The sequence below is a fragment of the Zea mays genome, chromosome 7 (genome assembly GCF_902167145.1).
Source record: "Zea mays cultivar B73 chromosome 7, Zm-B73-REFERENCE-NAM-5.0, whole genome shotgun sequence".
Lineage (NCBI taxonomy): Eukaryota > Viridiplantae > Streptophyta > Magnoliopsida > Poales > Poaceae > Zea > Zea mays.
The window spans coordinates 147,997,511-148,018,616 of NC_050102.1; the positions used below are offsets into that span (position 1 = coordinate 147,997,511).

The following is a 21,106-nucleotide window of genomic DNA, read 5'->3' on the forward strand; positions in this document are numbered from 1 at the left end:
GGTGTTCCGCAACAAGCAAGACGAGCACAGGGTGGTGACAAGGAACAAGGCACGACTTGTGGCAAAAGGTTATGCCCAAGTCGCAGGTTTGGACTTTGAGGAGACTTTTGCTCCTGTGGCTAGGCTAGAGTCCATTCGTATCTTGCTAGCATATGTCGCTCACCATTCTTTCAGGTTGTTCCAAATGGATGTGAAGAGCGCCTTCCTCAACGGGCCAATCAAGGAGGAGATGTACGTGGAGCAACCCCCTGGCTTCGAGGATGAACGGTACCCCGACCACGTGTGTAAGCTCTCTAAGGCGCTTTATGGACTTAAGCAAGCCCCAAGAGCATGGTATGAATGCCTTAGAGACTTTTTAATTGCTAATGCTTTCAAGGTTGGGAAAGCCGATCCAACTCTTTTTACTAAGACTTGTGATGGTGATCTTTTTGTGTGCCAAATTTATGTCGATGACATAATATTTGGTTCTACTAACCAAAAGTCTTGTGAAGAGTTTAGCAGGGTGATGACTCAGAAATTCGAGATGTCAATGATGGGCGAGTTAAGCTACTTCCTTGGGTTCCAAGTGAGGCAACTCAAGGATGGAACCTTCATCTCTCAAACCAAGTACACACAAGACTTGATCAAGCGGTTTGGGATGAAGGACGCCAAGCCCGCAAAGACTCTGATGGGAACCGACGGACACACCGACCTCAACAAAGGAGGTAAGTCCGTTGATCAAAAATCATACCGGTCTATGATAGGGTCTTTACTTTATTTATGTGCTAGTAGACCGGATATTATGCTTAGCGTATGCATGTGTGCTAGATTTCAATCTGATCCAAGGGAGTGTCACTTAGTGGTTGTGAAGCGAATTCTTAGATATTTAGTCGCTACGCCTTGCTTCGGGATCTGGTATCCAAAGGGGTCTACTTTTGATTTGATTGGATATTCAAATTCCGACTATGCTGGATGTAAGGTCGATAGGAAGAGTACATCGGGGACGTGCCAATTCTTAGGAAGGTCCCTGGTGTCATGGAGTTCTAATAAACAAACCTCTGTTGCCCTATCCACCGCTGAGGCCGAGTACGTTGCCGCAGGACAGTGTTGCACGCAATTACTTTGGATGAGGCAAACCCTCAGGGACTTTGGCTACAACTTGAGCAAAGTCCCACTCCTATGTGATAACTATGTCAGTGCCCGTGCGTTGCAACGGAATCATATAATATCACGATAACTTATGAATAAATGTGTATTGCACTGTGATGAGATGGAGGATGACGTTCTCAAGCTGTTCAGGATGATGTCGAAGCGAAACTCGGACCACGGTCGAGCACCGAGCCCGCGATGCGAGGTCACCCGTCTGCGAGGCATGCGAGGTGGAGGAGGGCAGTCTCGGGGAGGGGGGCAATCCCCGGCATATGGTAGTGGAGTGGCGGCGCGCGGTCGAGAAGGTGTACGTGGGAGCCAATGGATGACGCAACGGGCGGTAGAGAAACGTCAGGGTACAAATCGACCTAAGGCTCTTAATTCGTATTTTCCCGTCCACCTAGCAGCAATAGTCTATCACCTGCAAGTGTGTAAGTTGTTGTTAAAAATACCTATCACAATTATGAGACAGATATCACATCATATACTACGACCCTAATGTTGCAATACAGCTCAAGCTTTTCCTCGACTGTTGTGAATGGCAAGGAAAAAACATGCTCTCCGTTATTGAATATAGATGACAAAGGACGCAGTCCTCCAAGTAGATGATTTCAGACAATTTTTGGTAAAATGCAGAAAATTAAGCTTCAATGGGGTATCTTTTTGGCTTTATCATAAATCGATTTTTTTTCTAAAATTTCTGCATTTCGAGGGAGCCTAAACATATAAAACTACCATGTAATTAATCCACATTTTCCCTCCTGCGTTTTTTTTTCATGTGAACTAAACCACCTTTTTCGAGTAAAACTTCCATGTGAACTAATCCACGTTTTTTTCCTGTCGCGCAAGTTTGTCATGTGAACTATTTTTTATAATGCTCAATTTTCCATGTGAACTATGCCTCCTGATACGTAATTTTTGAGATTTTATTAAATTTATGCAATAGTCTATCACCTGCAAGTGTGTAAGTTGTTGTTAAATATACCATAGTGGGTAAAAAATTATACATATCAGGATCACCAAATGAAAAACTAAGCATGAATTATCTCTATCACTTAGATATCGTAGTTGAGGTTGAATATAAACCAACATGAGTCAAGTTGGCTAATGGGTGGGAGCTTAGGCATTCTGTTCAAGGCATCCATGGTTCGATTCTTGAGCCTGGTATCAAATTTTTTTGCTGTGACAATAACGGACGGGGGAGGGCAGAACGGGGTGGCAGCAATTTTTTTTGCTGCGACAAAATTACATTATATTGTAAGAGAAATTAAGGGCCCAAATCTATTTTGTTTAACTTTTCCCTGTTCAAAATAAGATTATCATTCTGGAACAGGGAGAGTAATACAAGACATCAACTGTTACTGTTAACACTGCTTGGCATGAAGATGATCTAAATCATATCTAAGAGGCTCAAAACGAAATGTCAACCAGATAATCACAACTCATATTTATTCTTTATCATTTTTTATATATTTTTTCTTTCTTTCTTGTTTGTTAAATCTGGTTCTTCTCTCTTGAAGGCAAACTTGAATATCATTCCCCTTCCTCGTAACATCATGCAAAATTTCGATAATCTACCTTACCATGGACCATTTTCAATTTTGAGACACAAGTGTGTTGCCACTTACTGTCTAAAAATTAAAAATACATCATCCAGGAGGTCTACAGAGCCACTTACGTGTGGGCTTTAACACTCTCTTTGAGCTTGAGATCCCCAAGAATGTCTCTACCACAGATAGGGACGCCTGAAATCAATAACATAGAGCTTAAAACTACCTGCGTTCGAAACAAAACAGCCTGCAATCTACTAATTAGAGCTAACTTACCATATTGCTGAAAGACCTTAACAGCCAGTGCACTGAAGCCACACATTGGAAACTCAGGAAAACCCTTCATGTAGATCAAGACTGGGTTCTCCTTGATATCCTGCCAAAAAATGGTATGAAAGAATGGCAGCTAAAAAGATACATCAATAAGATTCAGGTTATGCCTAGTTTTACCACAAGTTAGGTGCTTCAATGTTTAATATAAATATTCTTGAATCTCATCTCCGCATGTAAATACCTGAGCAATAGCGGCATGCAAAGGCATGTCTGAACTTCTGCTCTTTGGCTCAAAATCTTGATGTGTATCAGGATCAACTGCTATTCGTGTTGCAGTTGAGTTCATGTTTGCATTAGGATCACCACCATGTGGTGACGAATAGTTCATAAATTGCTGGAATGCTGGTCGGTACATAACCTGTTGTTCCGGTTGTTCCGGTTAACATGCAGACAAGGATTCACTAAAATTAAAACGGAAACACAAATTACTGAGGTGCAAAATATAAACACTAACCAAACAGTAAATACATCAGGTGCAGTAGTGTGTTGTTTCCCAGATGATCAACAAGACCAACTTCATATGAACTCAAAAGTATGTAGCGTGCAAGACAATAAATTTTACTCTAGATAATTTACCTCCACAGAAGATACTTTTTCAGGAAGCCACAGTTGAATTTTTTTTTCTGCGCGCGGAACAGTAACAGTAACAAAGCGTCCATCAACCCTTGCTGAACAAGGAAAAAAAAATAATATGAAGATGCCAGCGTGCCCCTTTCCGGGCTGATAACACAAGCATCATTCCAAAACATTCTTCGTGTTGCTCTGTTGAGACACTAGATGCAATTGCAACACATGCATGTCAGGGGAAGGAAAGCAAACGACGTCAGGAGAAGAGCAAAAAAAGTCATATTTCTTTGAAGTCTATGTTAGGAATGGCAAAAACACGAAGCGCATTGTTTGGAATCCAAAAGTCCAAATTTCTGCAAATGCCTAGCCTTCGAGAACTGATCACTTACGAAGAGCTCATGTTCATCTCATAGCTCAGTCATGCAGGTTAGATTTAGCTGTTTTATGAAGGGGAAAAAACAAAGCATGGAACTACTGGCATCCACTTCTGAGACTTTTGAGTATACAATTTTGTAGAAAACAAAGCTATGTGTTTCGATGTAATGTACAATATGTGCAAGGGTGCCGTATATATTCTACACCGACGAGCACGAATAAAATTTCTCTGTGGTACAAGATACATTCCGACCATAATCTGAATATGTTTGTTGCTGCCTGTGCATCGCGTTTAATTCCAAAGCACATCATCAGCGACCTGAAGGGGGTCTGTTCCATAACAGGTAGCGGTTATCTCCCATTTTCCTGTGGGTGGCCCAGAAGAAAAAATAATCATATGAGTACCTTCACCGCAGCAAGAAGTGATGTAACCACATTATCATATGGCATGTTCATCTGAAAGTAACTGCAACATGCGAGAAGTAAAAAATCACTAACCTTGGCTTTATCAAGTATAGCAAGGTGAACGCGAATGCCAGGAAGAAGCAGAGTCCACCGACGATGAGGTACGCAAGGCCCAGAAAATCGTTCTTTCCCCCGAGCCAGGTTGCGGTAGAAAGCACCAGCTTCTTCTTGCCACCAAAGCTATAGGTGTTGTAGTTGTTGTCCAACTAGACTGTGATTGTATCGTTTTCCTTGAGATCAACATATATCCTTCCATACAGCTTTCTGAATGTCGGAAGTGCTGTAGTCCGCATCCAAACAATGAGGTCCTCTTTCTTACTCAACTGCTCAGAAGGAAAACAAGTTAGTGACTTCGGGGGCACAAGGTATCCTAAATGAACAAGAGCCTATCTTAATCAATCTACAAGAAAATTCATTGGGAGTCATTTGGTCTTTAAACTTTATAGCTACCATATGCTAAAAGCATAATTTCCCTATGAGGTGCCACCAATTATGCATAGAATTGGATAATGCAAAGCAAGATCCATGAACATACCGGGATACTTGGATCAAGTGTTTTTCCACCTTTAAGAGGTCCTATCTGAAAGTTCGTTGGGAAGACATCACTCCCGAATTTGTGGTCTCTGTCACTCTTACAAGAGATGTCCTTCTTCTCAACTAAAAAGGTTACATTGTTGTGAATGAGTTTATATGTATCATTGAACAGGCTCCATGCAATAAGACCACAAGGCACAATTAGTTTTCCATCTACCATTTTGGCCTCAGGATCACAATTGGTAAAGTCATTCGCCTTACTTTTATCTCCTAGCTGTGCATCATTTCGGCTCTTGACATACCTGCATGTGATGAATGTTTCGATTAAGTATGGATAAATACACACTAAATAGCAAGGCTTCTCACTAAAAAAATGTAAAACAATAAAAGTTTGAGAGAGAGGACATTGGGTAAAGATTGCATACCTCCTATAATTCTGGTAAAAGTCATCCCGCTGATAATACACAAAAATCGGCTGCTTCATATCCTTTGTAATCTGAAGACCATCAAATCGAATGTTTCTCGGCAGCAGCCCACTTCCGAAGATCAGACCCAGCAGCACATCCAAGACAATTGCTTCCAGACAAATGTGCGGAGGCTGCAACTAAAGGTAGTATGATTGCAACATGTCCTTACTTCTCCAGGAGCGCAATTCAACACGTACTGTATGTACAAAAGAGTGTAGCAGGCAGTTGGCGGGATACTAAGCATTACCAGGGCTATGGATGAAAGTAAGGGTCCTCCTTGTTCTGGTAGATTGCAAAAAGTTGTTTTAAGTAGTGCGAAGCCACCTTGCGACAGAACTCAAAAGCATAGCGATCACTTTCAGCTTTTTATGAGGGTTAGTGACATGAAAAGGAAATAAAATCGAGTATATCCTCTTAAGCTATGGCATCACTTTCAGCTTTATTTTCTTCTAGAAAAGGTGGCCAGAGCCAACAAAAAGGTATATCACAAGCAAGAAGCTTGGGGAAGCCCTACTTCTAGAAGAAATTTATACATATGTTCTTAAGCTTATGTATAGGTGCAGCAGTGCATATAATTTACATCCAAGTAATTCAGGTCTTCAGAATTGCTCAAGTTTCATTCTGGTGGTTAGAAATCCTGATACTGAAGAATACCAAAATCATAAAAAACTCTTATTACAACAGACGATTTTATAACTTCTAGTTACCAGATTAACTATTTAATTAACAACCGAACTGGACAAAAAGCGACATGATATAGGCAAAGAAAATCTATCTTGCTAGCGCAAATAAAGTCCACAGTTGAAAGCCTTCTCCATCAATAAAAAACTTAAGGCTGAAGTCAACACTCGACAAATGTTAAATATGTTCGTACTATTCATGTTGAAGTTCACTGTACAGCTCCAGCAGGAATTGATCAACAGCTCTATCTAAAGGAAAATATAACGACGGCCTTTTCATTTTGCCATAGAAAATAATGGACCTTTTTTTTCAAGAACGTGTCTGTTGACACACGTTTCATCAAGAGGGTATGGACCAATTGTTTTTATCCTCATAAAGAATTACTAATGACATGTTGATGGTGGAGGCCTTGTTTCTCTGTCTCCAGTGTCTCTGTCTCCAGTGCTGCCAGGAGTTTCATCAAGGCCTTGTTTCTGGTAATGATGCCAAAGTTGATGGTGGAGGCAAGCAAGATTTTCTATCAGGAGTTAGTCATGATAAAATCATAAGCAAAAGGTCATCTGATGGACAGAATGACATGTTGATAGATAGTGTAGTTCCTGGTGAAAACAACACTTCTAGCTTGAGACAGTGGAGTGTGAATAAAGATGGAACCATACCTTGCCCACCAAATGCATTTGGTGGTTGTGGGAGCTCTCCTTGAACTGAAGTGCTTGTTTAAAGAGAAGTTTATTGCTGAATTACTGGAGAAAGCTGATTCAGCGCTCAATAATGAAATGGAGGTGAAGATAGAAGGATCAAAATGTCCCTGCTTCACTGAATCCGGTGACATGGATGATGGTATATCATGGAAATCATCTTGCAGGGAGAATTCCTGTGATAACTACATATATTGCCCAACCGCTACAAATGTCCAAAATGGAAGTTTAGACCATTTCCAGGAGCATTGGTTGAAGGGTGAACCTGTACACATAGGAAGAGAAATTGGTAATGGGATCAGATTATGATGAATCAAAAGCTTGGCTATGGTCAAAACTAACACCTAATCCAACAAGTACTAATAGCCGCGATATCAACATGATGACCCTAAAAAAAGCTGGAAGTTGGCTTACCCCCTTGCGGTGGGACGGGCGCAGATATTACAAAAATAAATCTAGCATTATTACAAAAATGAGAGATATCCTACCGAATTAAGCATCTATAGTGTATATCATAAGCAGCATTACAATTTTAGCATCTTAATTAGCAGTAGTAAAAAACTAACCTGGAGTCATGATGTCCCTCCATATCTTCAGAACGTGCGGGGGTAAGGACCTCCTTATAAACGAGATTTGCATACTGAACATTGTTCTTCTATTTAAGTGAAATGCAGTTATCTATATCTAGTTAAGTTGGGTCCAAAGACCCAAGACTATTTACTAAACAATACATGAAACATAATGAAAAGAGACCGATAACATCTATTCAATGCTCATCTGCTTTCTTTGTTGTATCAACCAAATGACCACTAAACAATAGGAAGCTAAAAAAGGAGCCAAAATAGATAAATAAAAGGCAAAAATACATCTTCGCCTAAAAACCAAAATAATTAAGTGCATTACAAGTTGTTAATTGCCATGCATTCGTCAATGTCAGCTACGGCGTAAGGACCTCCTTATAAACGATATTCTTTGTGTATGTTGCGCCATTTATCGCTGAATTCCTTTCAACCCCCTTCTTCTTTTTCTTCTCATCGGTGACTGGAATGGAAAGTATCTTCACTTTCGATCGAGCGGTGGCCCTTGATAGAGCAACATAAAGCTGGCCATGAGAGAACACTGGTTCCGGCAAGTACACACCAACATTAGGAATCGTCTGGCCCTGGGCCTTGTTAACCGTCATGGCAAAACTTAGTCTTATCGGAAACTGCTTCCTTTTAAACTGGAAAGGGAACATCTCATCATCAGAGGGGCACAGGGGTATACGAGGCAAAAAAATTCGCATTCCAGCATGCTGGCCAAGGACAATTTCAGCATCAATACTGTTTTTTTGGAAACCACGAACCACCAACCTCGTGCCGTTGCAAAGTCCATTAGCAGGGTCTATATTCCTAAGCAACATGATTGGGCATCCAACTTTGAGCTTCAGAACATGCGGGGGTAGTCCATTAGGAGTCAGCGTGTTTAGAAACTCTGATGGGTAATAGTTATTAGGATCATCCACCGCGGTGTCAAAACTATGGTACATCATCTGCTCCCCTTGGAAACGATCGATCATCCTCATATTTATCATATCCACCCAGTCATTCCGTGTAGACAATATTGCTCTTGAAGTGATGTAGCTTGTGTTAGACATATTTTCATTTAGATTGGGGTAAATGTCATCTATCAGTCTATCAAGGTCGCGGTCATTACCAGTATATGGCACACATACCTCATCTGGAAGACGAACATCACCATCGTTGTTCGCTTCCTCAGTTCCCCCACCGACGCGCAACAAATATTCTGCAAACCATGGGTCACTCTGTGCCCTCATGTTTTGAACAAGCTTTAGGTGGCACATGGATTCCCAGAGGTAAGAACTCCGTAGAGAGGCAGCAACTATCTGAGCCCTTGACCCCTTACGCACAACAGGGAGTACTTGTCTGAAATCACCCCCGAACACAACAGTCTTCCCACCAAAGGGCAGCCCAGGTCGTCCCATTATATCACGCATGCTATTGTCTAGCGCCTCAATTGCTTGTCTCTTAGTCATTGATGCCTCGTCCCAGATAATGAGTGATGCTTTTTGTAGCAACTTTGCTGTCCCGCTTTGTTTTGTGAAGCTACATACAGCACCATCATCAATAGTAAGTGGTATCTTGAAACGCGAATGGGCAGTCCTCCCCCCAGGCAATATGGAAGCTGCAACACCAGATGTAGCTGTTGCAACTGCAATCTTGTCCTGACTGCGTAGTGCCGCAAGCAGTGCCTTATACAGATAGGTCTTTCCAGTCCCACCAGGCCCATCCACAAAGAACACTCCACCGTTATTGGTGTCCACGACAGATAAGATCTTATCATAGGCAGACCTCTGCTCCTCGTTTAGGGTTTCTTTCATAGCAACGTCTTCTGTCGTCGGCTCGATACATTCCTCCTCGTAAATCTCTCTATCAGTACCATGTGAATCGTCATATATGTCGATGATAGCAGGGAGAGGGAATGTATTTATGTCTTTACCCATTGACTGCAAAATGTTTCTAATGTCAATCAAGACCATCTGCTGCACATGGGTTTTGCTTTGAGTACTACGGTGATAGTCCTCTGACATTGAGTCAAGGTGTCTCTGCCATAATTCTGCCACATCGTTCGGCTCGCAGTATACCAGTATTGTTGCAAACAACCTTCGTAGTGCTGATGGCATTTGGTAAATAGCGGCTTCGTTGAGACACTCATCTATTGTGTTGTCTGCTTCAAGCAATCCCCTCCTTTGTGCTGCCTCACGAAAAGATGGTAGTGTGTCACCATCTACTGTCCTTAGATCCGCATAGGAGGTAGCACCCGTCACATGGTTTAAGAGAAGTCGAAGATAAAAGCGCTCCCCCTCAGCTGGATGAGCAGAGACTATTCTACCAACCTGTCCACCCGTGTTTCGTTTCCTCCTTTGCCACACTTTTCCCTGTTGCAAAGTGTACCACTCAGGAAAATCACGATAAAGGATGCCCCGAGCCTCCTCGTGTAGCCTATTTGCCTCAAAATATGCCGTAAGCATTGACCTGTCGGCACCTGGACGTTGGACAACATGATTTACTTTAGCACGCTCGTGAAATGACACCATGTGCTTGTTTTCAAGATGGAGCTGCAGTTGCATCACTGGTGGAGAGTTTTGACTTAGATCAAAGCTAAATATCCTCCAGAGGGCTTCTGGAGGGGTCACCCACCTAGCATCTCTATACTGCTTGATCTCATCAACGTCACCATCAGCCTTGTTTGCATCTGTCACAGCCACAGACGCACGATCATGGCCTTTGTATATGTATTTGAACAAGTATTTGACAGCCTTGATGCTCCCGCACGCCTCAACATTGATGTGACAGTTGAAGAGCCGGAGGAGGTAAGGGTTGTAAGGGATGACCCATCTGTTGTCCAATTCACAACATCGAACCGTTTCCTTACGCCCATCATCACGACGCCTATAAATAGGATATGAATCCTTTCCTTGAGACGTTGCATTGCTAAAAGCTCTAGGATAATGGTGTTTGCATGAAGCACGACCCTTAGTGCATGGGCATTTAGGATTTAACAACCCACACGGTCCATGCATCATATGCTTGATAACCATCTTGTACAGCTGCGGGTACTTCTTCTTATCAGGGATCTCAGCGGAGATCAGTAGATCATACTGCTCAGGACATGTTAGCTTGTACTTTCTCTGCATGATGAGTAGAAAATGGGCATGGGGCAAACCTCGCTTCTGGAACTCCACGACATAGACATAAGCACGGATCTTTCCAAGAATATGTTGCTTAGTCAATCTCTTCTTCAATTCCTCTAGTTTCGCATGGAATATGCGAACAACAAGGTCTGGACGATCCTGTGGCGACTGCATAGGATGAAGCTCCCTTGTTATTTCATCCCAATTGGGGTTGCACGTCATAGTAAGGAATATGTCTGGTTTCCCAAACTTCCGCACAAGGGCCATAGCATCCATATACCGGCGTCTCATGTCACGAGGACCACCGATAAATGATGTAGACAACACAGTTCGCTTTCCAATTTTGTCTGCTCTGTTCTCGCCTTCATGCAAGCTATCTACCAAACCCTTGTATAGATCTGCCCTTAATCTGTCTTGGTTTCTACGTATGAAATCCAAACGAGAGCTCTCAACCTTGATGTAGCTGTCGACAGCGAACTGTTGGAAAAGACGCTTCCCATGAAGTATTGGATTGAATATACCTGGGCGAATTTGGAATCTGTAGCAGTAATAGTCACGTACAGACACACATAGATGGCTGGGTCGTTCTGCAAGATGCAAGTTGTAGTAATTAGTGTTGCTAAAAACATACTTAACAAAGGATTATATAAGACTCACAAAGAAACAACTAACCTGTATCGTCATCATTTGCATCCCTTGTCCTGTGTTGGTCACGATACGCCTCTACTTCATCCATGGAAACATTGGACTTCGGAATATTTGCATGCCATCCAAGTTCACCTTTGGGAAAGAACAATGGGTATGATAGTGCATCATAGCATCCATGATATGAACGGATGCCATGGCTTGACCTATCCTTCCCATGCAGCATAACACTATTATTGAATTGACCTCGACGTTCACTCCCCTCAATCCAAACTGCAGCGACCTCCGAAGTGATGGGTGCATTATATAACTTCTGGTTCAATGTTTGATCAAGGTTCAAGGCAATATGGTAGTCTTCAATGTTATCAACGTGCCCCATACTCCTAAGGTGCTCAGAGTATGGGTTTCCCTTAAGTATCTCAACTAACTGTTTAATAACTGCCTTGTCTTTATCAAGTTGCTCTTGACGACATTTACGATATCTATGCTCGAGGCTGGGATCATCATCGTAGAAGTAAAGCTCAAGGTGCTTCTGTTCCGCCCCAGCTTCCCTACCAAACGACCTTACGTTGTGGTACATCATGCCATGTGCACGGAACGTGTAGATACCACGATCCATATTAGTAGTCATATTGTCAAGGCAACAGTATAGAGAAGTGAACGAGAAATGGCCGTTAAAAAATCGAATGTTATCACGGAAGTGCCTCGCATCAGCATCTGCGCACTCCCACAGCCTCCTAAGCTGAGATGGTGTCTCGAATGGGGCTAGATCAATCTGTCCATTACGACAACAAAATCCAGGTGGTTCATATTGAAACTTCTTTGCCTTACAGTAGTCGCAATCAGCAACAGTGTTCAACAAATATGTTTCTTCAGGTATGTTACTATACACCTTGTCGTACGGGTCAGGTACGTCAGGGATAACAGTAAAGGCATCTTGTGTTTCATCAATATCGATATCCTCACCAGATTCACCATCTAAATTTGTGTTCGAAGAATAATGGATAAGACGTACAGGTCTAGAAACGTTCAAAGTCTATATTAAAAACATTACGCAAGTACCTTGCCCAGCGAATAGGTATCCTTCGTCTTCGTCATCTTCAAAAAGTACAACTTCATCATCATCCTCTGTAAAGAGCACATCTTCAACATCATCTATTGTTTCACATGAATTTAACCACTAAGAATATTTAGGGAATTAATAGTGGAATGGGCTTGTAATTACCATTGGTAGTGACAGTCGGGGCTGCCCGGTGTTGCATCCCAATGTCTGCTCCTTCAGTCATATTGTTACTCTCCGTGTGAGGGAATGGACATAGACCGGTACTTTCTATTGATGGAAAGTTGTGTTAAGTCAGTTTACCACTATAATTAATGTGTCAAATTAATTAAGGATGGATTAGTAATTACCATTGTTGTCGATCTCTGAAACAGTCTGATGATCAATTTCATTATCCACATCATTCTCCATTACACGATCCCTAGTTGCAGTAGCGAAGTTTGTTCCAATGGCTAAATGAAATTTCTGATTTTGACGAGACACCAGGGTCTGTCTTTGGCCAGACGACACATGACGTTTATGTCTTTGTCGTCTAGGAGACTCTGTCATACTGTCTTTCTCGACATCCTCAGTCTGTGATGGATTAGGAACGAAAGGTGTTGGACTTAACTCAGGGATAGCCATGCCCTCGGAGCTACATAGAGACCCATGAGGCGCTTCAGCATCTGTTGAACTCCACACAAGCTCCGGGGTAAACTTCGGGTCCTCAATGCCGATTAAGTCCTGGAGTTTAATTTCTCGTTGTCTTCTTTTATAGTTTTTCCTTGCCATCTTATTACATGATTCCCTATTACGCAATGCCCTTTGTTCTTTTGTTTGAGTTGCAAATCGAGTTCTTTCTCGTATTCTCTTACGTTCCCTTGGATCTAAAACTTCTGAACTTTGATTGGAATCATGTTGATGACTCGTCTGACCCAATGCGACTTTAAAGTTGAAAATAGCAAAGGTCTTAGGTGTACATATAGGTTGAATGATGAGAGCTCAACCAACTAATGGTGCATGTTATCTAGAGTGTAACAACATGATATAGTGAAATAACATAACAGATAAATGTAATTACCTAAAGTGTTATCACAATGTATAGTCAGATTTTTGATGCTTCTGTCGCTTACAAACACCTGTGGACATTCATCTACACAATGTAAACATTGATTTAATAGATAGTTGCAATAACAGTCATTATAACAGATTTTTAGTAGATATTTATATCAACAATGATTATGAAACATAATAAATCTAACTACTTCTAAATAAAACATCATCTCAACCAGCACCTGACAAATGTGTGGAAAGTTTTTCACTGCCAAGTCTTCTATGCACCTCAAATGAGTTATTCTTATGCAACTGATAAGAATCATCATCAACATCCTCAATTTCATTGTTTTGATGATTATTGTTGTCCTTGTTTGCAGGGATGTTGCAAACTACAAAGTAAACCCGAGAGAACATAAGAAAATTATTACTTTAAAGATGAGTGACAGACGAGCATAGTTAATATACCTTCTGAATACTCATGGTGCATAACATTTCCCTTTTTTCGTGACTCACGACGCTTCTTCAATTCATTTTTCTTTTCAGCACTCATCGTAGCATATCGTACTCTTTCTCTTTCTCTCTTACGTTGTCTTGCATCATCACGTCCTCCTAACACGTCATATACATTTCCATTATTAATCTTTGTTGTTCATTAACATATCAGAGAAATGTAATTACCTGGAGTGGTATCACACGGTATAGTACAATCAATGATGCTTCCGTCGCTTATAGACATATCTGGACATTCATCTACATAAAGTAACCCGACAACACATAAGAACAGCATTACTATAAAGATTAGTGATGCACAGGTATAGCTAACATACCGTTTGAGTGCTTATGGTGCTCAAGGTTTTCTTTTGTGCGTGACTCACGACGCTTCTTTAGTTCGTTTTTTTTTCATCACTCATTGCTGCATATCGTGCTCTTTCTCTTTCCCTCTTACGTTGCATTGCATTAGCACGTCCTCCTGAACCATTATTTTTTTCCATTTTAAAACCTTGTTGAGAGGTCACATAAGGCATTTTATTAGTAGGTATACCTTCAAGGGTATTGTTAGATAGTTCTCTTAATGGAGGACGAACATCGTTATTTCTGAATGGATCCATATACGTCTTTCAGTTAGACACCAAACCTGTGTAGAAAAATATTAGTTATATTCAGACTTAGACCGGATAATAACAAGACACGACAAAAAAACTCCACTCAATTCGTGCGCTTAGCGTCGATTAAGGACAACCCGTCACCATCACTGCCATGGTGTGACGTCGCCTCCAAACATTATCCCCTGTTGTCCTCACCATGACATAAGTCGAGGAGAAGAGATCCCATGGGTTCTTAAGCCCCTTCCCTCTTCCTTTGTTCCTTCTCACTCCACTGGTTTGAACCTCACCGGCCGATGGATGCCGCCATGGATGGGAGTTCATCAGTGTTCTTAGAGGGCACCGTCTTTTAGGTGAGAGTGGTGGGTCACCAATGAATTCAGCAGAAAACATGTGAGGATGGATGCCACCATGGATGGGAGTTCGTCGGCGTTCTTAGAGGCCACCGTCTTAACCAAAATACACTCTTTACTTGTGGTAAGTTATTGACATCTTGAACATCGTCAAATAACACGAAACTATATAAAACACGAACTTTAGTTTAAGTTCTTCATTCATATAGGCGTGACAAGTGAACTATGTACTTACGGAGGAAATGGTCGAAGGCTTGGAACTGTCCTATTTTGGTTAAGTCTACCTCATAACACCATTGATCTTGAAGGATCGATCATGGCATTATTTCAAAGATACAAAAAAATCATTAAAAAGATTAAATGACATATAATCTTGTAGCTATAAAATTTTGGCTTCATGTCGCTCCTTATAAAAATGCTAAAATAAGATGAACAATATATCGTTGTATTTTATTAATATGACTGAATATAATGAGAAATAGGTAAATAAATAAATCACAGAACTTAGCAGCAAACAAAGTCCCTTTATCAATTTAAAGGTCTCAGAATTTAGCAGCAAACAAATAGGTTTTCCTACATCATAATGAAATTACAAGATTTTCTTATTAATGAGCAGGTTGCTGATTTCTTATGTAAAATATAGATTTGCCATGTTAATTTGTTGTGGGAGGTCAAGGAGTATGTGTTCAAGATCATGGGTGGATGTGACAAGCAAATGAAGCAATGATTCAAAGATTACAATTCTGGATGGTGACGTTGAAGCGGAAGGTATTGGTAGAGATCATTTTCATGAACATGAGATGTTCCACAGTTTACTCATCTTGGTTGAACGAGCAGGAATGAAACTCAAAGGAAAGCACTAAAAGGAGCGTCGGAAAAAGAGACCGAACTATAACAAGTACTCTCACTTAAGGGTGTTTCTCTTTATGTTGAACTGTAGACCCAGAAAGAAGCATGAAGAGAAGCGGGTGAGAGAAAATTTTGGACAGGTGCAAGTACACTGTACAAAAAGCATACTACCAGCTCATCCTTTCAACTATCATTTTATCTAAAAAATTAGCATCAACCTCTGTATACCGGAAGCATGCATGTATATAAACTTTATACCCCAATAAATACCCCAATACACACAAGTTTGACATTACATTACTTAACTTATGTCCATATATTAATTTGAATTTGAATTTTAAATTTGTCTTCAACACAATGCATGTGCTTAATTATCTACCATTTACTGGTTAATATTAAAAAATAATGAACATGCACTAAGCAAAGATTATGTCAAATTACAATTTTACAAGTTGGTAATGAATCATGACATAACAAGACATGTTCAAACTTTGGTAGTAGAACAAGACATTCAAATATTCAATAAAGACGAATTAATAAACCATATGAGGACATCTTCTAGATATATGAGGACATCTTCTAGATATTTCTTATTATTTTGTTTTCATTGTATGCATATAATACAGCAGCACGTGGAGCTAGGCGTAGGACAGACCTTCTTGACATTAAAGTGGCAAAAATAAGCAAAACAATAATTTCACAAATAAAGAGTATTTCTTGTATTCTTAAAAGATGATGCCTGTCAGAGGCATGCGTAAAAAACACACCAGGTTATCAATAACTTATAGTGCAAATTTATGTTATGATGAATGGTTTGTTTAGATGAAAGAAGATACTCTAGTCGCAAAAAAAGCATTTCTTATATAAGAGATAAATTATGGCAGGTAAGCTGTATAGAAAAATTATTGCAATGGCAATGGCAAGGTATAGAAATAGATTACCTATGTGTCCAGCAGTACAGGAATCTCTGCGTAGCTTGAATTGGCTATAACTCTCTTGTGAAATCCAGATATTTTAACAGAGGTAGATGACTGAACTTGACTCTGAAAAGTGACACTAAACTAACATCATGTACTATCAATGTATTTTATCAGAGCATTATATTTAGTACAATGTAAATAAGATTTCTCAAAATACTACTGATCTAAATGTGTGTACAGAGATCCAAAAAACATAATGCCAACTAAATAATAAGACCCACAGAGAACTATATGCTAGCATGCACATGAACTGCATTATCAACCAGAATAAAATATCCACATAATTAATTCGAGGAAATTTGGAACAAGAAAACATAATGGAACCAATGTATGTACAGAGATCCAAAAAATAGACCATGCTAGGTTGTTGGATGTTTGGAGGAACTAATTTGGAAGTGATCCAATTTCTATCCCAACCCAAACACAGGTTATGAGCTTACATATTGGTTTATCCTAACCATGGACAGCTTAGAACATCTAAGCTTGGAGGACATAAATAACAGTTACTTGTGTGCCTGTTATGCCTTCTCAGTTTAGGAGCTTGGCACCAAATAGAACTTCAAACTCCCTGCTAAAACCCCACAGTTCAATCGCCTTATCAATAAGTGACTGTAACTTCATGATTTGTATGACAACAGGACTACATTACTTATTGCCAATCAAATGTAGAAAGTAGAAACAGTACAGGGTTAGCATATGACCCATATTTGAATCTAGCTGCAAGCAATACTTCTACAGGTCGTCCATCTACAGCAGCTACTGCACCTGGTAAAGGCTTTGGTATGAAATTAGGCAAGACACAGAAGACAAATCAATTCCTCTATGGCTCTTTTCCCCCATGGAAAGACCATTATTTTATATTAGTATGTAATTAGGGTTTACCATAAATCATGCAGTCCATAGAACTATAATGAAAAGAGATGCAATAGATGCTGAACATTAGAGTTGCAGTGAAAGAAGGTGCTGATTTCAGTGGTTACCTGAACTCCACTGGACCTGGCAGCACGTTGAGAGGCTTTGCAGTCGTCCTCGCTCTCCGTCACGCGCGTAGTCCTCGTCTTCCTTGGAGTCGTGGTAGGGATATCCTGACAAAGATAGCGCTTACTGAGCAAGACTCACGAACGTAGATGTTAGGGAGAGACATCAGAGGAGTTAGCAGACCTACCGACGCGTCGCGGTCGTCCACGCTCTCTAGGGAACTACTCCGGCTCTGGCACACACGCGTGCTCGAGCTCGTACACAGAGGAGAAGGCGTGATGCCTCGAACATGCTCACTATTTATCTTCATCGACTGTGTGCTGTCCCAGGCGAAGTGGAAGTCGTGCAGATTTAGTGGAACTGGACGGTTGCTCTGATTGTGTCGTGGAAGTGGTGCGCGGGAGTGGGGGGAATCCGCTGACCAGGGGAAATGCGGTCGTGGGTGAGCGGTTGCTCCGATTGTGACTGGTTCTGCGGCACGGGGTGGTTGGATGGGCAGTGAAGGTCGTGCAAGCCGCCAGCTAGGGAGAGAGACGGTGGAGGTCGCTGGACGGGGGATAGGGTTGTGGAAGCCGCCGGCTAGGGGGAGAGGCGGAGGAGGCCGCCGTCGGTGGAGGTATGGAGGAGGGTGCGTTCTACCCTCTGGAGAACGAAGACCGTGGTTCTATCATCTGGTAAACGAAGACCGTGGCTCAGGAGAGAAATCCTAGGTTAAAAGTACTTGTTTGCTGAACATCTTAAAAATACAAGAACGCGAGATTGGATGTAATCCAGCACCAGTCGGGTTGGCGAGAGGGTGGGAGGCTGAACGCATTAGGCTTGAGACGTCTAGGGTTCGAATCCTGAGGCACGGTAGTATTTTTTTTGTACTGCGCGGGCATTATTTGAACAGGGAGGCAGAACGAGGGAAGGCAGAACAGAGTGGCAGCCTACCCCCTTACAGTCTTCATAGTAGTAGAGATGAGAGTGCTATCCGCATGACGGATAATCCTGTTGAACACAGCCGCACAAAGCACATTGACATCCGGCATCACTTTTTGAGAGATCACCAGCAAAAGGGAGATATCGAAGTGTTTCATGTTAGCTCCGAGAACCAACTTGCCGATATCTTTACCAAGCCTTTAGATGAGTAGACCTTTTGTAAGTTGCATAGTGAGCTAAATGTCTTAGATTCGCGGAACTTGGATTGATTTATAGCATACATGTGTTTATGCCTTGATCATGTTCCTTATGCATTTTGTTGTTTATTTATGGTGCTCAAGTTGTACAAGCACTCCCCGGACCTCACAAATCCGTTGCAAAGTGATGCACATATTTGGGGGAGATGTGTTACAACTTGACCCTTTGAGACTAACTATGTGCTTGAGTTTGCTTGATTTAGTCTCTAAGGAGGATTGAAAGGGAAAAGGTGGACTTGGACCATGCAAGACTTCCACTGCACTCCGATGAGAGGGTAACTTATTCCAAGTTCATCTTTATGATCTTATTGCCTTTTACTCTTAGTTGAAGATTTTGGTGAGGCAATGGGGTTAAAAGGGCCAAGATTGATCCCGTTTATGGTGCTTGATGCCAAAGGGGGAGAAAATAAGGCTAAAGCAAATAAATGGATCAGCTACCACTTGAGAATTTTGAAAATAGTAGAATAGAGCTTTTGGTTTGTTAAAACTCTTTTATTGTCTCTTTTGTCAAAAAGTTGGCCTCTTGTGGGGAGAAGTGTTGATTATGGGAAAAAGGGGGAGTTTTTGAAATCTTGAATCAATTTCTCTTGGAACGACATGTCTTAACAAGTGTGTTTGACTTAGAGATAGAAATTTGAGTTTGATTTGCAAAAACAAATCAAGTGGTGGCAAAGAGTGATCCATATATGCCAAATTTGATTCAAAACAAATTTGAGTTCTTATTTGCATTGATATTGCACTTGTTCTAGTTGCTTAATGTTGTGTTGGCATAAATCACCAAAACAGGGGAGATTGAAAGGGAAATGTGCCCTTGAGCCATTTCTAAGTATTTTGGTGATTGAGTGCCAACACAAGTGTTTTTGTGTTAATCTATGCAAAGTGGTGGACAAAGTGCAAATCATGTCAAAAGGTATGTTTCTCAGACTTAGTACATTGTTTTAAGGACTAATGTATTGTGTCTAAGTGCTGGAAACAGGTGAAAACAAAATGGAGAGAGATTGCCTTGGTTCAGCCAAAGCCAGCGATGTCTGGGTGCACCGGACTGTCCGGTGGTGCACCGGACAGTGTCCGGTCCGCCAGGCTGGCTCAGGCGAACTGGCCGCTCTCGGGAAGAATTTAACGGCGTACGACTATAATTCACCGGACTGTCCGGTGTGCACCGGACTGTCCGGTGAGCCAACGGTCGGCCGGGCCAACGGTCGGCTGCGCGATCTGCGCAAGACACGTGGTCGAGCCAAGGTCGGGTGGGGGCACCGGACTGTCCGGTGTGCACCAGACACGCCAACGGCTCCCAGGCGCCAACGGTCGGCTACGCCACAGAAGGAAAGAAATCCGCACCGGACAGTGTCCGGTGTGCACCGGACTGTCCGGTGCGCCAGGCGACAGAAGGCAAGATTTGCCTTCCAGGAATGCTCCCAACGGCTCCTAGCTGCCTTGGGGCTATAAAAGGGACCCCTAGGCGCATGGAGGAGCATACCAAGCATTCTCTAAGCATTCCTAAGCACTAAGACATCGATTCCGCGTTTTTGATTCCTTGCGATAGCAATTAGAGCTCTAGTTGAGTTGTGAACTCATTGAGTTGTGTTGTGAGCTCTTGTTGCGACTTGTGTGCGTGGTGTTTCTGTGATTTCTTGTCTTGAGTGTGTTGCTTATCCCTCCCTTACTCCGTGCTTCTTTGTGAACTTTAAGTGTAAGGGCGAGAGGCTCCAAAGTGTGGAGATTCCTCGCAAACGGGATATAGTAAAGCAAGCAAAACACCGTGGTATTCAAGTGGATCTTTGGACCGCTTGAGAGGGGTTGATTGCAACCCTCGTCCGTTGGGACGCCACAACGTGGAGTAGGCAAGCGTTGGTCTTGGCCGAACCACGGGATAAACCATTGTGCCATCTCTGTGATTGATCTCTTGTGGTTATTGTGTTTTGTTGAGACTCCTCTCTAGCCACTTGGCAGTATTTGTGCTAACTCCTAATCAAGTTTTGTGAGTTAAATTTCAAGTTTTACAGGATCACCTATTCACCCCCCCTCTAGGTGCTCTCAGGAACAAATACATGAAGTTATTGCACAATATTATAATAGAATTCATGGATCAAAAATAACTAGCTTTAAGAGATACATGGATTAAATGGTGGATTTAATCTCAGGATAGGAATAATCGAGCAAGGCCTAATGGAGACATGGATAATTGTGGAATCGACATGTTGTGGGTTGTTAGGATCGTAAACAGGAAAAATAGGCACATAATTTAGTGTGAAAAAACTCCTCCAACATGGAGGAAAAAACCATAGAAAAACATGTCTATTATGTGGTGTGTGGCACATGTATAAAGGGGCCTATTTATATAGGGGTATAAAATAAAGTTAAGGTCATATTCCAATAAATCTCCCTTTGATGCTAAATCTATAGAACTGTTTCCCCAAACAGCACTAGGGTGCT

At 41.6% G+C, this 21,106-nt stretch overlaps 1 protein-coding gene and 2 pseudogenes across 5 annotated transcripts; all 3 read right to left on the bottom strand.

Annotated features, from left to right (window-relative positions):
• Positions 1–2,642: 2,642 nt before the first annotated feature.
• On the bottom strand, positions 2,643–3,084 carry LOC103633064 (monothiol glutaredoxin-S1 pseudogene; annotated as a pseudogene). The gene is made up of 2 exons (XR_002263850.3): positions 2,955–3,084; positions 2,643–2,873 (listed from the first exon to the last, which is right to left on the bottom strand). The product of XR_002263850.3 is annotated as a monothiol glutaredoxin-S1 pseudogene (transcript).
• A 515-nt stretch (positions 3,085–3,599) lies between these two features.
• On the bottom strand, positions 3,600–6,977 carry LOC103634257 (CDC50 superfamily protein pseudogene; annotated as a pseudogene). Its single transcript, NR_161397.1, has 6 exons — positions 6,760–6,977; positions 5,378–6,573; positions 5,170–5,254; positions 4,954–5,075; positions 4,452–4,741; positions 3,600–4,319 (listed from the first exon to the last, which is right to left on the bottom strand). The product of NR_161397.1 is annotated as a CDC50 superfamily protein pseudogene (transcript).
• Positions 6,978–11,131: 4,154 nt separating this feature from the next.
• On the bottom strand, positions 11,132–17,658 carry LOC109939151 (uncharacterized). 3 transcript variants are annotated; one of them, XM_020541341.2, is made up of 12 exons: positions 17,498–17,658; positions 16,479–16,593; positions 14,275–14,367; positions 14,060–14,202; positions 13,911–13,982; positions 13,698–13,841; positions 13,472–13,621; positions 13,258–13,329; positions 12,548–13,120; positions 12,363–12,467; positions 12,200–12,265; positions 11,132–12,115 (listed from the first exon to the last, which is right to left on the bottom strand). In XM_020541341.2, the coding sequence occupies exons 5-12, from the start codon at positions 13,966–13,968 to the stop codon at positions 11,160–11,162; spliced, it is 2,124 nt and encodes a 707-aa protein (XP_020396930.1). In that variant the 5' UTR covers positions 13,969–13,982; positions 14,060–14,202; positions 14,275–14,367; positions 16,479–16,593; positions 17,498–17,658; the 3' UTR covers positions 11,132–11,159. The 3 variants fall into 3 exon arrangements, with proteins under 3 accessions (XP_020396930.1, XP_020396928.1, XP_020396929.1); XM_020541339.2 differs by having other exon boundaries at positions 16,479–16,580; positions 17,498–17,657; XM_020541340.2 differs by lacking the exons at positions 14,060–14,202; positions 14,275–14,367 and having other exon boundaries at positions 16,479–16,580.
• Positions 17,659–21,106: the final 3,448 nt, after the last annotated feature.

Coding starts and splice junctions, on each gene's coding strand:
- LOC109939151 (XM_020541340.2), bottom strand. CDS start 13,968: ATGTCTATAAGCGACGGAAGCATCATTGATTGTACTATACCGTGTGAT. Junction 13,330..13,471: donor ACTTTCCACACATTTGTCAG/GTGCTGGTTGAG, acceptor TACATTGTGTAG/ATGAATGTCCACAGGTGTTT. Junction 12,116..12,199: donor ATACCTATTCGCTGGGCAAG/GTACTTGCGTAA, acceptor ACACAAATTTAG/ATGGTGAATCTGGTGAGGAT.